The sequence below is a fragment of the Onychomys torridus genome, chromosome 5, assembly GCF_903995425.1.
Source record: "Onychomys torridus chromosome 5, mOncTor1.1, whole genome shotgun sequence".
Lineage (NCBI taxonomy): Eukaryota > Metazoa > Chordata > Mammalia > Rodentia > Cricetidae > Onychomys > Onychomys torridus.
This window is the reverse complement of record NC_050447.1, coordinates 95,881,431-95,899,960: the sequence shown is the minus strand read 5'-3', so window position 1 is coordinate 95,899,960 and position 18,530 is coordinate 95,881,431. Positions and strand designations below refer to the sequence as shown.

General features: G+C 40.0%; 1 protein-coding gene across 1 annotated transcript in view; it reads right to left on the bottom strand.

Moving 5' to 3' along the window:
• Nucleotides 1-18,530, bottom strand: part of Aoah (acyloxyacyl hydrolase) — a 212,685-nt gene that overhangs the window by 57,566 nt on the left and 136,589 nt on the right. The window contains exon 12 of the mRNA XM_036188387.1: nt 17,781-17,872. Within this exon, the coding sequence (XP_036044280.1) occupies nt 17,781-17,872 (92 nt within the window). The remainder of the gene's footprint in view (nt 1-17,780; nt 17,873-18,530) is intronic.

The following is an 18,530-nucleotide window of genomic DNA, read 5'->3' as shown; positions in this document are numbered from 1 at the left end:
CTTCCTACTCTCTTTGTCCTTGTGGATGAATTCATTTACTGTTCTTGGTAGAAAGCTTCTCAGGGAGAGAGGAAAGTGCTTGTTTTCGGGCTGCTCACTCAGCCAGAAGCCTGAAATGAGTTCTGTGTGGTTTATGCCCTCTGCTTTGACTACTCTATTATATTTTGTGAAAACATATGGGAAGTGGACATTAGATGTGAGTTCAATGCTAAAATAATTTCACGGTCAATAAAGAGTGCTTATTTTCTTTGGGAAAGTAACTGTTACCAACATTTAGTCATAAATACATTTTTAATAATTCTAAAAATGAAATTTATGTACTGAAATTATTGTTTTGCTCATGGCATGCTCAGCTCATGAAGAGTAAATAATGTGGCTATTAGTCTTAAAGACACAGTTATCTGTACTGTTCATTATACGAATATAGATATCTTTGCCAATCACTGATAGATTCGTTAACATTTTTGACTACAAGCAGCATACATAATTTTAGGATTAAAATTTTACACTAAATGCTGGGAGCATTTTAAATACCAGCAGTACTGTCTTGTTCCATAGCCATTCCAATGAATAATTTCCCTCATAAATTTTAGGAACTGAATTTCCCAAGAATCTTGACAGTATGGAGGGGTGTGGGTAAAAGCAATATTTTGAGATGTCTGCAAGTTAAGATTGCGGATAGGGGAGTTTTCTTTATGCAGAGAAATGAACTTGCATTAGTGAGACAATTTAGAATTCTAGGGTGCTAACCATGATGAGGCTAGACTACCAGGACTATTCTCAGTTTTCTCCAATGAGTGTCACTGGGTACATCAACCACACTCCAGGGCATTCCCAGGGCCCAGGAGTGCTTAGCCAACACAAAAACTTCAACACAAATAGTATTGTTTCATTTTGACTTGTTTTGGTATTTTTTTTTTTTTTGTCTTACTGGCCTTTTGCCAGCTAATTTTGATTTTCAGTTTTGTGTAGGTTTTATTTTTTGCTTCATTTTGTTTCTTTGGTTCTTGATTTTTTTTTATTTTTGAGAGAGAGAGAGAGACAGACAGACAGAATACATATAAAGTTGGGTGGGAAGAATCTGGGAGGAGTTGGGGGAAAGGAAAATGTGATCAAAATACATTGTATGATATTTTATTAAAAAAATCAAGCAAAACCAAGTAACCTCAAGAATGAGCTTCAAGAATAATGTAGCTAGGACAGATTTATGTATGAAAAAAATGATCTGGTATTGACTTGAGTAGACTTACTTAGAGCAGGACAAGAACAACTTTCCAAAAGTGTTAGCTGAGGTCATTATGATGAGTCAAATGTGCTGAGCTTTAAACAGTAGTCATTTTTTATGTCCTGGTCAACTTTTTTATGCATTACATTTTTTTTTCTGAGAAATTCATATATGAGCACTGCATCTGTATCATTCTTGCCTCTCTCCACTTCAACTCCTCCCATGGTCCCTACCTCTTTCCAAATTCATGGTCTCTTCTTTATTATTATTGCATTGTAAAAAAGTTCATAATGTAAAAATACATAATGTAAAAAGTATATATAAATATACATGTGTATACACATATACACACACACACACACACACACACTCACACACACACACATGAGTCCATTTGGCATTGCTTGTATGTACATGTGCCCTTCCCTGAGCCCTTGAGATTGGACAGCCTCTACGATGGCTCATCCCTGGAGAAAACTGATTCTCCCTCCCTTGGCAGCCATTCATCACCTGTAGCTTTTTAATCCAGGGGTGGGTGGGGCCATTTGAAATTTCACATTTATGGAAATTTTATAATTTTGTGGGCTTTACAGCTGGGCAGAACCAAAAGCTATGCACTATCTAACAACTCCCCAGTCACAAGCATGTGAAACCTCCCTTTGAGTTGTCGCTCAGAGGAATACACAGTCTCCCACATCAATACAGGCTATTGCCATCACCCGTGGTCACTTTCCAGAACTTGAAAGTGGACTCCATTGCTGAAGACACCACACACTGTCGACACAGAACTTGGATGAACTGAGCTGAAACTGACCCGGAAGTCTTCTGCCTGAGGACTGGCTCTCACAGGGGCTGAAGGAGCTTTGCAGCTGCCAAGAGACAGGCAGTCTTGGGCCATTTTTAAATTCTCTCCAGAAACACAAATAGTTTGGATGTAAATTTTGAGATCATATTCAATTAAACCATGGGGAATAAGTCCCAGAAATGACCGAGAAGGCTAGGAACAGGCTCGGGAAGAGATAAAGGGCGATGTTGATGTGAAGGCTATGGCAGAGGAGTGAACTCCAAAAGCTGGATAACTTGAAGACCATGCTGGATGTATCATGGGAAGGGGCTCTTCTACTAGGAAATTTTGGAGGAAAGGGTGCAGAGTTTTCTTTCTTATGGGGATGGAAATCAGGCCAGTAGGCTGGGAAAGATGAATGAGAGACCTTTAAAGTATTTCTTTTCCTTTGATCCTGGCTACATCCCAGACTCCTCACTCTTCCTTCACTCAATCACAGAGCCACCAAGATTCAGCCTTGGAGGGTAGTAAACATGAAGATCATGACTTGTTGAGTAATCAGGGAGGCTGGCAATGGGGTAATTTAATCTATAGGGAGAGGGGTGACTATAGGATACATTTGAGTTTGTACATGGGAGTAGACTCCATAGCCCTTGTATTAGATGTTCACGGCTGCTAGGCTCAGAAAGACAACACACCTGTTAGGTTAACCACTCAGTAACATTTCCTCTGCTGCTGTTCTATAGGTTAGAGAAGTTACAATTCTCTTCATCCTGGCTTTTCTCAGCCCTACGATTAAATGATTTAGGCCATGATGTTAGTGAGATCACTAAAATGTGATGAAACTGCATTGACAGTGTGGGTGCTTATGAACCTCAACGTGACAGAAGAGACTGTTTTAACATGACAGTGTTTCTTAGAGGATGCTCCACAGAGCATCAGCTTCTTAAGAAGCATCTTTCTCTTAAACACACACACACACACAGTCCCAAGTTCACGTAAATACATTTAGAAAATGTGTCATAACATCAGCAAAACAGACCAAGATAATAATGTTCATTTTAAAGAAACACAGAGGGTGTGTGTAGCAGGAATCTTAAAAAGTTCTTATTAATAAAAACAAACCTGAGGCCAGTTATTGGGGTGAATGCTGGAAGATCAGAGACATAGAACAAGCCACAGCCTCCTCACCTCGCCAGTTCCTCAGCTGGTCTTGTTTCCTCAGACTGGAAGCTTCTGAGTCCTCATCCAAATGGGTCTCAGCTGAACTGTGCTGCTCAAAGCCTAAAAGCTTAACCAGCCAAATGCTGCTAGTTTCTGATCTTTATGTCTTATATATCTTTCTCTTTCTGCTGTCACTCCCTGGGATTAAAGGTGTGTGTCTCTATGCTGGCTGTATCCTTGAACACACAGAGATCCAGCTAGCTCTGCCTCCCAAGTGCTGGGATTAAAGGCATGCACCACCACCGCCCAGCTTCTGCTATGGCTTGCTCTGACCCCTTTCCTAGCTACCATTTGTGGCTCTGTACCTAGTGGCTGTCTGTTCTCTGACCCCAGATATATTTATTAGGGTACACAATATTTTGGGGAATACAATACCACCACAGGTTTGGGCATATTAAATGCCCCATAGACAATGAATATGTTTCCATTTATTTAAACTAGCATTCCTAAAGCTTGCTTGAATTATGATTTTTTAAAAAATACGTATAATACTCAGCAAAGGAAACAAATAGCCAGGTGAACAGACACCCTACAGAACAGAAGAAAAATATTTTCTATGTACACACTACAGAGGATTAACATACAGCATATACAAAGAACTAAAAAAAATTAAATATCAAGAAGTTAAATAGTCTAATCAATAAAGGGGCTAATGAGATGAGCAGGCAGTTCTCAAAATATGAAGTACAATGGCCAATAAATGCATAAAAAAATGTTCAACCTCACTAGCCATCAGAGGAATGCTAAAAAGAATGGAAGGAAGAAAAATATATCCTGAGACTCTATGTCTTCTTTGTCACATAAGAAACTGCTGAATTTTCATCCCTAAATGGGACACCTGTACCATACCACCTCCTCTCAAGGCTAAGGGATAACTGTGGAAAATGGGGTAGAAAGATTGTAGAAGCCAGACTGGTGGATGACTATTAGGAAACAGTGTCCTCTGGACACAATAGGGCAGCTCTGCATATGCACTCACAGCATTGTGACAGCATGCACGTGACTTGTGCAAGCTCATGGAGAGGGAAGGTGAGCAAGAAGTTCCATTCAGAGCTGAGGATAGCTGCTGGGAGAGGGAAAGACAGCTTTTTTGTTTTTTAATGAAAGAGCACAGCTCTTTTGACCACACTACAGTGGAAGATGATACATTCATGACTAATATGGGCAGCACAAATTGAACTTTATGAGTTTTAAAAAAAGGATATAAAGTTGGAAGAGTAGGGAAGGGGCTGGATCTCGGGGTAGTTGGGGGAGGGGATGAATGATTAAAACACATAGTATGAAATTCTCAAAGAAATAAAGTAATAAAATGCTGGAGAGGGTGTGGATAAAAGCGAACATTGCTGGTGAGAACGTAAACTAGTCCAGCCACTTTGGAAATCCCTGTTGATATTCCTCTAGAAACTAAAGACATCCCTAAAATAAGAGCCAGCTATACCACTGCTGCATGTTTACCCAAGGGACTCCAAGTCAACACCTGGGCTTTATTGCAGTGTTGTTCACAATAGGTGAGTTGTAAAAACCAACATAGGTGTTGAATAACAGAGAAACAGATAAAGTAATCTCTCTCTTTCCCCTGCCCTTCTCTACATACACATATTATATATAGTTCTATCCATATGTGTTTACACATATATACACACATGGATTTTTCAGCCATAAAGAAGAATGAAATTATGCCATTTGCAGAAAAATGGATACACCTGGAGCTAATCATATTACGCGAATAAAGTCAATCTTAAAAGGACAGATACTGTACCTTTTCTCTTATTATAGATCCCAGACTCCATAAATCTATAACATCATGTAAATACCAGTGACATAAAAATATGAGTGAAACTGTCTTGGGGAGCAAAGATGGCCAATGGGAGAGCGGAGGAGAAGGGGAAGAGTAAGTGGGGTGTGGGGTGTTGTGTTTAAAGTACCTTATATATTTGCATGGTAATTACCTTATGCAATCTGCACAATAAAAAGGAAACTACACATATCACTTAAAAAAGAAAATGCATGTCTTTAACCCCAGCATTCAGGAGACAAGTTCAACTGGATCTCCACAAGTTCACGGCCAGTCTGATCTACATAGCAAGTTCTGGGGACAGCCATGGCTAGATAGTGAGACCTTGTGTCAAAAAAACCAACCAAACAAACAAACAAAACCATGTTTTGATTTGAAAGAAAATGGCCCCAAAGGGAGTGGCACTATCAGTAGGTGTGGCCTTGTTGGAGGAAGTGTGTCACTATGGGAGTGGGCTTTGAGGTCTCCTATGCCCAAGCTATGCCCAGTGTCACAGTTCACTTCCTGTTGCCTATGATCAAGATGTAGAACTCTTGGCTCCTTCTTCAGCACCATGCCTACCTACCTGCATGCCACCATGTTTCCTACCATGTTGATAATAGACTAAACCTCTGAAACTGTAAGCCACCCAAATTAAATGTTTTCCCTTATAAATTTGCTGTGGTCATGGTGTCCCTCCACAGCAACTGAAACCCTAGACATATGCAATAACCTTTGTCATCTTGTAGAATTAGTATTTCATAAAGTAGGTTGTTGTTGTTTTTTTTTTTAAGAAAATTGATGGGTTTTGTATTTGAACATTAAGATACTCTAAAAAAAAAAAAAAAAGTCTCATGTCCTGTTGGCTATGAGAATCCTATTAGAGAATTTGGAAGATGTTAATTTGTTTTGATCACTGTGGGATGAAAAACAGACCATTTTTTACAGAATCTCAAAGACAGGTTTAATTTGTCTCATATCGACCAGATTTACCCCTTAACCAATAATGCCCTTTCCTTTATTTTTTATACTTAGCTGTTGAATTAGTAATTGTCTTTTAAACTAATTTCCTCCAATTTGTTGGTAGCTATTTCATGCTGATTGTGTGATCTAGCAGTTGACTGAATGCTGCTAATTCTTGCACAACATTGCTTATAGGATACACTTGGAAGTCCGAGGGTTAAAGAGATACTGATTGACTTCGGCATAACTCTCATTATGCAGCTGGTGATTCAATTCTGCCTGTTTATGCTCCTCTACCCTTGCCCTATCATTTTGCCTGAAATGTTAATTCCTACAAATCTGGTTTGATTTGGACAATCTGAGAAAATGTATATGAAGGAGCTCTGTAACTGTAAAGCAGTCTGCAGCTGTAAAGTGGTATGATGAACTGGGTTGGCATTCGTTTTAAGATTTATTTTTATAATTACTTCAATTATGTGTACATGTATACATCTATTTGTAAATATGTGCATGTGAGTGCAGATGCCCTCGGAGTTTGGAAGAGGGCCCTGGGTCTCCTGGAGCTGGAGTTAAGGCAGCCATGAATTGCTTAATGTTGGGGGCAGGAAACTAAACTTAAGTCCTCTGCAAAATCAGTCCTCGCTATTAACCACTAACCCATCTCTTTATCCCTAGGTTGAGATTTCTTTTGCTGTGTACCCACTATATGCTGAATATTGAGCCAGGCGCTAAGGCTACAAAATGAAGTTGTGAGATTTCAGCCTTTGAGATGCTTTGTCTGGGTGCAGGGCAGGTGGGCTGGAAGATAATAAACAGCCATGGTAAGTCAGGTGATGCTGACATTGAGCACACAGTAGAAACTCAGTGGGAATCATTCAGTCAGATAGGAAGAGGAGGTGAGATACTGATTGCTGAGCAGTGAGAGTTGACACACAGCAGGGAGTAACAAATGGGGGTGGATACTCAATTGGTGAATGTGCCACCCAAGGTGGGGGCAGATATTTATGGAGATGTGCTTAAGCTCCCCAGTAATCAGGAGATGGTAAATTAGAACAGTGAAATATTGTTAGATTGGAAGAAAACTAAAAAAGTAGACAATATACTGTATTGTCAGAGGGTGGGGAAACATGTTTTCATACATTAGCCGTGAGAATATTAATTGGTAAAGTCCAATTTAGAAGGCTCATGAAATTAATAATACATACATTTTGATTTGACAATTTCCCTACAGAAATCTTTGTACACATTTATAAAGTGGTAGTACAGAATGTTCACTGCAGTATTATTGGGAATAATGGGACTCTGAGAATAAGTTGAATAACCACAGAAGAAAGGAACCATGCCATAAAACACTATGTACTGTTTAAAAGGATAAAAGGGGTCCAAAGTATTATTAAAGTAAAACATATCTTTTAGTCTATTATACACAACATATCATTATAGGGAAATTGCAACAGTACACTTACTTAATTAAGTACAAATGTCAGCATGGGAATACCTAGAAAGTATATGGATGGAATTGCACTCTACCAATTGATCTCAGCACTTTCTTCTGGGAGGAAGTGTAATCAGAACACAGGAAAGGGGACTTCCATTTTTTACTATTGGTAACTTTTTGTAAATCAAAATGTATCCATACTCTGAATAATTGAGAAGTGGAAAGTTACAAATAAGTGGAGGTTAGGGAAAGTTATTGTAGGTGCAAGGATTTGCAGGATGCCATGGGGATAGTCCCTTCAGCTGGAGCCATAGATTCTGTAGGTGATTATTCCAGCCCAAAGCTGGTGCTTATGTGTCCCTAGATTCTGACTCTTCTTGCCTTTGTTAGGGTTTCATTTCTAACTTTGTTCTTCTTTCTGTTTTCCAGATCATATTATCACTACAAGAATGCTTCAGAATTTCTCGTCAAAAAAAAAAGAAAGAAAAAAAAGAAAAAAGTCTTCCTGATTTATGATTCCCCTCCAGCTCTCACTTACTTTGTTTTGTAGCAAAACTCAATCCACCTGTTCAGTTGATCACCTCCTGACCCCACTTTCCAAGCAGCCTGGCCTCCCACCTCAACCTGCTGCAATGGGAGGGCTCTGTGGCTGCCAGCACCCGCTGTCACATTTGCTCTGCTCTTCCTCCATCTTCCCTTCTTTTTCCTGTAACAGCCTTAGGCGGATGGCCACTTCCTCAGAAACACTTTCTTCACCTAAGCCCTTCTAGTCCCTTTCTAGTGGGGGTGGGGGGCTGTCCCTTCTCAGTCCTCTCTCCTCGATCAAATGGAGCTTGTCTCCACCTCTGTCATCACTGTTTCTTTGTTTCACTTCTGCCTTAGAGCAGAATTCTCCACGTTTTGACATCAGAATCACACTCTTAACATTATTGAGGACCCTGCCGAGAGGTGTTGGTATGTGTGCTTTAGACTAGTCACTCTTTATGAAGACATTTGAATGGATATTTACTTATTAATTCTGTTTAAATAACAATCATGAATCCACTACATGTTGGTGTAACTTCTATTTGTTTTATGTTCGCAAATATCTTTCATGACTAGTTTAGTAGAAAATAGCCTGGATTCATCGCTTCCATGTCCAGCCATTGCGTGCTGCTGTTTGAGAGAAGTATATGGAGATGCTCTGGCCTCATGTGCTTGTAGCTGGAAAACGGAGCTGCATGTTAACACGCATTTTAGAGAACTGTGGATAAATGTTTTAGATTTTACATCAACACTTAACAACTGGTAGTTTTTTTTTTTTTTCTGATGGTCAAGTAAAATCTGAAATTATATCTGTGAACCTTTTATACCTTATCACATTAAAATGTATTGGTGTACCTTATACTTTCAATGGATCTTTTAGCCTTGTTAAGATTTTGCACACTATATTCTGGTCATTTGGAAAAAGTATTGACTCACTGAACTATGTATAAATACTAGTACATTTCATGACATAAGTTTGAGTAATTTTATTTCTTAATATTGTTGTATATCTCATTAGAGAAAACATAAATAGTGGGTCTCGGTCAAGCTCATGGAAGGAAATACAAATTTTCTGTAATTAAGTTTTTCTTTGAAGTTAAAATTTTATGATTAGCAGCTAATAATGTTAGATATTTTCCTTGAAATGGCCTGCTCATTTAATTCATTTTAGATAAAATATTCACCATACATCAAAGTCTGAAAAACATAATTTATTATATAGTCATCTTTCTTTCTTTCATTCATTCTTTCTTTTTTTTTTGATACAGGTTTTCTTTATGTAGCTCTGGCAGTTTTGGAACATACTACATAGATTAGGCTGGTCTTAAACACATAGAGATTTACTTATCTCTGATTCTTGAGTTCTGGGATTAAAGGCATGTGTCACACACCCAGCAACATATATTAATTTTTCAAAAGAAATAGGGTTCTAGGAAAAACAGATTCAGCCCTCAGCTTACCTACATGTATGGTTTTTCCTTTAGACACCAACATCCTGTTAATACTTCATTATACAGCAGAAGTCCTCACCCATATTTGTAGTTTTATCAGATTAAATGATAAAAGTCATAAAATAATAGTACATTTTTACTGCTTCATAAATGCTTCTGCTTCTGCTTTTGAGACAGGGTCTCATGTTTCCCAGGATGACCTTGAGATCACTGTAAGCCCAAAGATTACTTTGAACTTTGGATCCTCTTGATGCCACAATGGCATCAAGGTAACATCTTCAAGGGAAGATGAACCCCTTGCATTTTAAGGAGGGAGTTGTAGAAATGAAGAACACCATGACTACAAATGTAATTGGCTGGCACAGGATTTCCTTCACACGTTGCCAGTTTTAGCTCCTATTGCTTTTGTAACATCAGCACAATGACTACTTGGCAGAGGTAAATTCTGTCTCAGACTTGTGAAAATGGATTTTGCCTTGTGAGCCCCCTGAAAGGCCCTAGCAACCATGGGCCCCAGTGGGAGAACTATGGCTTCCATCACACTCCCATCAGTCACCCACAGTGCAAATGGCCAGCTCTGGGGTTAATTATTTGTTTAAACATAAGAGCATAATAATGACAGGGCTAATCACTTGCAACAATATCACATGTAATTTGTGAATCATAGAATTAATAAGCTTATTAAGCCTGCTAGTGGTTAGTGCCTACCTGTCTTTTTTTTTTTTTTTTTTTTTTAACCATGAAATTAGGTTAACAAATCTTGTTTGCAAATCCCTACTCTCCAATTTGCTTCCCTAAGTGACTAGGTTCAGAGTGATGTATTACTTTTCACAATTGTTCTTTCTTTTAATGTCTGTGGGATGGAGAAAATAGATAACCTTTAACTCCAAGATTCTGGGACAGCACTCATAAAAAAGTGTCCTTGAATGGCATGACTGTGCCACTTTTAACAACGGCTTTGTCTCCTTCTTCCTAAGCATTTCCCAGATCTCTAGTTCACATAGTAAATTGAAGCCAGAGGACAGTATTTAAACTAGAGAATTCAATCTGGTTTGATTCATTTGGATGGATCTGCTGATGGCATTCTTTGTGCTAGAGTTTTGCTGTGGCCTTAAATGTGCCATCCTTCTGCCTCCACCTCCCCAATGCTGGGATTAAGGGTGTCCACCATCACACCTAGTCTGTGGACTTTATTTTTACCACTCTCGCTTGAGTTTTAAATGGTAACTTTGTTAACTGCTTTTGTGACATTTTATGGCTAACTTAACTCCTATGGGAGTGTGTGTGTGTGAGAAAGGGGCGGGGGAGTGGTTTTTTGAAACAGGGTTTCTCTGTGTTGTTTTGGTGCCTGTCCTGGATCTCACTCTGTAGACCAGGCTGGCCTGGAACTCACAGAGATCCACCTGCCTCTGCCTCCCGAGTGCTGGAATTAAAGGTGTGCACCACCGCCGCCGACTGAGACAGGGAGTTTTGAGATAAGATCTTTCACTGGAACATGGAGCTCATCAATTAGGCTGAGTTGGTAGGCCAGTGAGCTTCAGGAATCTGCCTGTCACTTCCTACACCTCACTCTTTACATGAGTGCTGGGATTTGGATTCAGGTCCTCAGATTGGGACCATCAGCACTTTACTCTGAGCTGTCTATCTTCCTGAACTCATACCCCTACCTTCTCTTTTTCTTTCTAGTTCTGGAGACCACTCTAATCCACCCCTGCCCTCAAACCCTCAGCTTTAAAGACTCTGTCATTTAGCCCTGGCTTGCAAAGTACCACCTTTGAATAAAGGTGATTCAGATAGTCACTAATGGATTCAGATGGTTGGTTATTTATTTCAAAGAAAGAAAGGTTTATTTTAGCCTGTGATCCATTGTGGTAGGAAGACATGGCCACAGGTATATGGTCACATTGAGTCTACAGCCTGGAAGCAGACCATGGACCAGGAGTGAGGTCTGTCTGTAAACCTTCGAGTCTGTTCTCTGTGACTCACTGCCTCCAGCAAGACTCCACCTTCTGAAGGTTCCAGGACTCTACAGAACAGTACCACCAGTTGGGGCCCAAGCGTTTAAACATATGAGCCAATGAATGACTTTTCACATTAAACAGCAACAGACAATAAGTTTAATGAAATGATTTTTATGTTTTTTAGTGATTTGTAATTTTAGGTTTATTTTCACTTTTCATTAACAAATAAATAGAAAAACGTTTTAATATTTTCAAAAATATTTAAATGTTTTTCTTAGACCCCTCAACCCGGGGCTTAGGAAACGTCATGGAAGAGTGGGCAGAGAGAACTTAAGATCCAGGAGATGGGGAAGGGAGCTGTGAAATGCTGTCCTCTGGACATGACCTGGCTGTTGTAGACAAAAACTCACACCAGCTGTGGTTGCCTGCATAGAACCTGTGTAGGACCAAGGTAGTTAAAAGTCCAGCAGTGACTGGGGAGGGTCTCACTAGGACCCACTTTTAGCTAAGGAGCTCCTGGCAGGTAGTGATGGCTGTTGGGGGAGGGAGAACCACTTTTGGGGGGGGGGCTATGGCTATTGGCAGGTTGCTTCTGCCCCATTGGTTGACACCACACCCATGCCCATGTCAGTACTAATTGTGTTTAGGGAATTATAAAAAAGAATGAATGTTTAAGACACACAAATACACCTCATGAAAGTAGAAAGCATTTGCTGACTGTCCTTCAGTAACCATCGAAACAACAAGAGGTGGTTACATTTGTTTCGCTTGGGTTCACTTCTTTTTCTGCTTGGGATTTGCTGTGGAGGAAGGGTATATATACATGACAATAGTCATAACAACAATTATGACCAGAGGACGTTTCTGTTGTCACTTTACAGCCATCGAGTATCGCACAATATGGAACTTATTGTGCGTGAGCCTGCCCTTTCCTACTCATAAACCCTGCCTCTGTCAAACATGGGGCTGCGAATGTTTCAGATTTTCTACATCTTATCTTAAAGGCCAGGCTGGTTAAGATGTGAAGATGTGTATAGAGGAAAATCAGGAGACACTCTCCTCACATATTGACTGCAAAGTGACTAAAATCCCATCATATAGCAGAATCCCATCTCCCTATAACCACTAAACTTAAATGCTGGGGGAAACTTCAGCCCAACTGGGATTTATCGTGTAAAAGAGGCCAGACATTCCCTCCTGGGTGGGAGCCACAGCAGTATCCTGTAACAGTGAAGGAAGCTTTGCGCTGCACTGTGGGGAGTTTGGGATTTTAGATGTTGCTCTCAATGAGAGCCTCACCCTAGGAGTGGAAGTTGGGGTGCTGTTCCCCATCCTAAAGATAGGATATTTTTGTTATACAAAACTGCCTTTGAAAGTTATCTGGACACAGATACTCTTTTTTATCTTGTAAAGATACTTCCATTTACACTTTTAATTCTGCTTTTCCAGAGTCAGGCTGCCAGCTCCCACTGTTGTTTTAGTCTCTTTACTTAACTCATTCTTGAGTCACAGTGGAGAAAAAAGAAAATCACATTATTCCAAGGTTGGCTACTTACAGAATTTCTGAAGCCCGAGTCAGGGGACAGATATTGTTAATGGCAACACAATGAAAGGAACTCAAAATTCATTTAAGTGAGGGGTCATGTTTGGGTTTTGAGCTGTGTCTGAGATTTTGTTTGCCTTCAGCTTATGACAGAGAGACTATGTTCAGAGAGGAAAAAGCAATTGACAGAGAAGGGAAGGATCCGAGCCAGCTTCTCTTATGAACTACAAGCTCGTACTTGTATGAGGTACATTTCTAAAGATTATTGTTCATACTCATGCTGCAAGGCTCATCATAGATGCCAGGCAGCACATTCCTGAGGCCCAGCTAAGTGGAGAACTCCATTAAGTCTGTCCTGTGTGTTCAAAACGCATCTCCCACTGGTCTACGCTACTCTTGCTCTTTAAATGTTTTTGTGGTGCTAGGTACCAGATTCAGTGTCTCGATCTGCTTTCTATTGTTGTGATTAAACTCTGACTTAATGCAGCTTGGGGAGGAAAAGGTCCTAGTTCTTGAGGGAAGCCAAGGTAGGCAGTCAAGGCAGGAACCTGGAGGTAGGAACTGAAACAGAAGCCATGGAAGAATACTATTTACTGGCTTTTCCCCCATGAATTGCTCAACCTTATTTCTTATGCAACTCAGAACCACCTGCCCAGGAATGGCACTGCTCCCCTGTGCCCCCACAGTGGGCTGGCATCTTCCTACATTAATCAAGAAAATGTCCTACAGACTTGCTTACAGGCAATCTTATGGAGGCATTTTATCAATGAGATTTTTATCAAATGAGATTCCCTCTTCCTAAATAACTTTAGCTGTGTCAGATGACAAAATTCCAGCCAGGACACTCAGGATCTCATACATTCTAGGTAAGTGAGTTACCTCAATATTTCTTTTATTTTCTTCTTTCTACCAGAAGAGAACCTCAACTATATGTTAATCTATTTGAGATGTTTTATATGGCTTTTAAACCTTTCATTCTTTTAAAAAGAATAGCCTAGCACAGATTATCTGCAGGTATAATTTACATATGGCATAATAAGATGGTTTAATAGTAACACCATTCCTGAGGAGTGTATTGAATGATGATATGCAAAGAATGTCAGCTCTCAATGTATCTCCTTAATGGATGAATCCATTGCAACTGATATTCCAGAGGTTTTTCTTTTCAATAAATAGGAGTTAGATAGGCTGTTCATCATTCTACCTGAGTGACAGGGAACACAGGTGTAGTACATCGAAACAGCTGGTGAAAAGGTAGCCAGAGGCCCCACAGTGTGCAAAGGCACATGTTTAAAGCACGAGAATCGCCAGCTGTGCAGTGTACCTTCAACCTCCTTAGAAATATTACAGACAACATGTAGAGAGTCACGCCGAGCAAGCTGAACAAGCAGACAGCTTTTTATGGATAACAATACAGAGTTCAGGGTGCTGTGTTAACAGACTAGCCCAGAACAGAGATGACTTCCACATAAGTCACAGCTGGATGGCCACTTCCAGTATGAAATATTGCTATGGTTTGAATGTGTTCTCAGAAAGTTCATGACCTGAAAACTTAATCCCCAAATTCATTTGTTGATGGTACTTGAAGAAGGTGCCTTAGGGAGATAACCAGGGTTGGATAAGGTCATGAAAATGGAGACTCTGTGGTTGGATCAATGGTTTTATAAGAAGAGGAATAGAGACTTGAAAGAGGCTGCTTGAGATTAGTCATGTGATGTCCTTGTCACATGAAGACACAAGAAGCTGGCACCTTTACCTTGGACTTGCTGGCCTCCTAAATGAAAAGAAATAAGTGTATTATAAAGTGGATGGATGAATGGGGGATTGGAATGGAAGGATTAAGTCAGGAGGAAGAGGGAAAAGGGGAATGAGGGAGGGAATATAAAGAAAAACAGCTAAAATTAAGGGCCATTTGAGGGGGTAGTATAGAAACCTAATGCAGTAGAACCTTCATAAAAATATATACATCTATGAAAGCAATCTAACTGAAATAGCCAAATAACTGGGAGACAGCCCAACTGGCCATCTCTTGTCACCAAATGAAGCTCCCAGTACCAGGATTGGGTTATATTCAGTTGGGTTGTTGGCCAAAGGACTCCCATGGGAACTCCCAAACAACACAGGCTATTGCCAAGATATAGGTTGATTTTCAGAAACTGACAGCAAGACCCCATTGCTGAAGACTCATTGAACATGGAGAATTGAGCTAGTGCCCACATAGAGCTTTCACTCCTACATTCTAGCATCTTTGGTACAGAAAGGTACTTTGCAACTACTAATGGAAAAACACAAACACCAAACTAGCCACAAACCCTTTGATCTACAGTGGTGTCCTGCCTGTAAGATATACTAAAGCAATGGTGGCACAAAGCTATTCGGAGTAACCAACCAATGTCTGATTTGACTTAAGGTCCACTCCATGAGATGGAACCCATACCTGACACTGCTTTGGTGACCAAGAACATGAGACTAGACAGCCCATGGATCTAGGGCAAAACCAAATACTACTGAAAAACAAACAACAACAAACAAAAAGTACCAATAAAATGACTCCTAACTACGTTCTGCTATACTCATAGATAGTCATAGATACTCATAGCCGGCCTTGCTCAGCCATCATCAGAGAAGCTTCCTCCTGCAGCAGATGGGAACAAATATGGAAACCCACCACCAAATATTATACAGAGAGTGAGAAACCTTGGAACATTTAACCCTAAATAGGATGTCTCCATCAAATCCCTCCCCTTGGGGCTCAGAGAATCCTGTGAAAGAAGAGAGAGAAGGCATATAAGAGCCAAAGGGGATGGAGGATACCAATAAAACCAGTCCCTCTAAAGCAACATGATCAAAGCTCATATGAACTCACAGAGACTGAAGCAGCATGCACAGGGCCTGCATGGATGTGAATGAGATAGGGTCCTAGAGCTGAACAGAAAAGTAGACACATGGCCCCCAACCCTAACTCAAAAACTATCTCCAACTGAAAACCACTTGCAAATGAAAATGTAGTATTCTTCTAGAAAGTCTCACTATGGAAACAAAGTATATTCTTAAGGATATGCTGCATGCCCAGAAGTAGATGGCCAACAGAAAGTGGACTCAACAGCATCTTCAGAGGTGTTGTGTCGGGGCTCTCTCTTTCTTCTTCTTCTTCTTCTTCTTCTTCTTCTTCTTCTTCTTCTTCTTCTTCTTCTTCTTCTTCTTCTTCTTATTTTTATTCTTATTCTTTCTTTGTTTTAATAAATTTTATCTTATTTTTTATTTTGTTTATATATTTTCTCTTAGAAATCAGGCACTCCCTCAGCGTGCCTTCAGTAACTCAGTGCAGGCAGCTTCATCATCATCAGCTACTAAAGGCCTTTAAAGACCCCTCCATCACAGACCATACTCTTGTTCTCTTGCTCTGTCTCTCTCTTGTTCCCACCAAGAAGGCATTTTACTCATTCCCCCCAATAAACCTCTTGTGTGAGATCTGTTGTATGGTGTGATCACTGCACATTCCTTGACCCTAAAACTGCCAAGGTACTCCCAGCACTTAATCCTAACAGTTACTTCTTACTAACCACACTTACTAATTATTAGAAAAATTTGCATACACAACAAGAACTAACTTAAAATATAGTTACATTTTACAATGAAACATAATTTGAAAACACAGCTCTGCCTTCCTTATACTCACAGACAGGCTCTACAGAATTATGACTGTGGTTTTTTTTTTTTTTTTTTTTTTTTTTAAGTTGGTTATATTTCCTGATTTCTTCTCTAACCATTTTATGACCCCAGTCTCTTTTGGAGCCTGGGCTCCTTGCTCTGCATCCCAAAAGATGATGGATAGTTTTCATAAGCACTTTCCCACTGAACCCAGTGGCTCTGTGCCAAACCTGCCATTAGCATTTTTACCTTATGTTGTCATTATATTCCCTTTGTCTCATCTATATTGTTGATTGTAATTGACTGCAGGAAAGGACATATCTTATTTACCATGAAAAGTACTATGTTATCCATGTCTAATTTATGGTAAGTATTTAATGAGTATTTTTCAAGTGAATGAGTACAGGTAATAAACACATTATTTATGGGATGTGATGTTCTTTGTCAAACAATAAAAAATAAAACACCTGTTAAAACTGGAAACCAGGCCTGCTCACATTTATATCCCGCCCCCCCCCCTCTCCCGGCATTGCCGTGGCCTGACTTCTGCTGCCCTCTGGCTCTCTTGCTATTGCCTGAGCTGGGGAGGGATGGTCATATTGCTGTCATTGCTCTTCCCTGTCTTCTATTTACACAAAGAAGTCACTCATCTGCCATATTCCTTATGCTTATTGCCAATTACCTTTCATACCTTGGGCTTTCTATTATATAGAAATGCTTGCAAACCTCCATAACATCTTAGGTGTCCATGCTGGGTGTAGCCCTGGGATACACACTTTGGATTTTCAGTCAACATCCATCACTCATGGAAAACTGACTTATTGAGTCATGACCTGTGCTCAAATCTAGAGCACTGAAGCCACAATAATTAACAGACCCCATGACTCGAAAATTAATTTTATCTATTATTTTTGTTAGTGTTAGTTTCTTGACTCAAATGTGCAGTCAGAAAAATTCACTGTTGTGTATTTTCCATCAGATGTAAATTGCAGCCCCCAGCAGGAACATTTCCTCTTCAATGTAGATTGTAGCCTGTAGCCTGTTGCAGTAGCTGGACCACATCAGTGGCATGATTTGGATATGTCATTCATGGTCTAGAAGCAACTCAAAATGATTATTCTTATTTCAACAGTGTGGGAGCAAGCTCTGTCTCCTAGTCTCTCCTCATGCAAGTAAGCTACCGTGTACTGTGAGTGTTCAGTGTCTGAGTGTGCAAACAGTGTGTGAGTGTGAAAACATACCCGCTAGTGGAGTCCAGAAATCCAGTAACACCAGAGAGTTGGGGCCAGTTGAGCTCATCAGTCAGAGCTGATGGCAAGTTGAAGAAGGAGTTCTAAAGGAAAGAAATAATAAAGTAGTTATTATCAGTGGTCACTTGTTTTGTGCTGGTGATGAGAATACCCACAGCAAAGCTGGTTCTCCATCTGTCTGTCTGACCTTTGGCATTTACAGAAGATGACTCATGTTTGGCTGTCACCTGAGAATTCACAATAGTAAGAATCACTGGTTTCCATTAGTCCTGTGAAGTAGGAGGAACACGTGGAGTCTCACGCATTTGAGGGGGATGCATTGGGACAGGAAATCTCCAATCCTGAAATATTCTGAGGTCTCCTACATCTTTCATTTGAGAACATCAGAAAGTTGACTACTTAAAAAGTAATTGCCCTGAAAACAGTATTGAAAGTCAAACAGAATGGCCTTCGTCAAGAAGGCGATGCCTCTGGACCCTTGGAGTCTGAAGCACTTCTGAGAATCAGACTGTAGCTTCTTTCCCCATAAATATGCAGCTATATTCAGTATGTCTTACTGTGGGAACTGGAAACAAAATGTTCTGTCTTTTCCATCAAAGGGTTAAATAAGACAAAACTCCACTTTAAAAATGATAAAGAAACCACTCAGCAAATTTCTCCAGGGTCTGCACATTTTGAAATCAAAATATGTGCTCAAGGCTGCATTCCATTTTCCAAAGTTGTTCTTGCCTCATCAGCTGC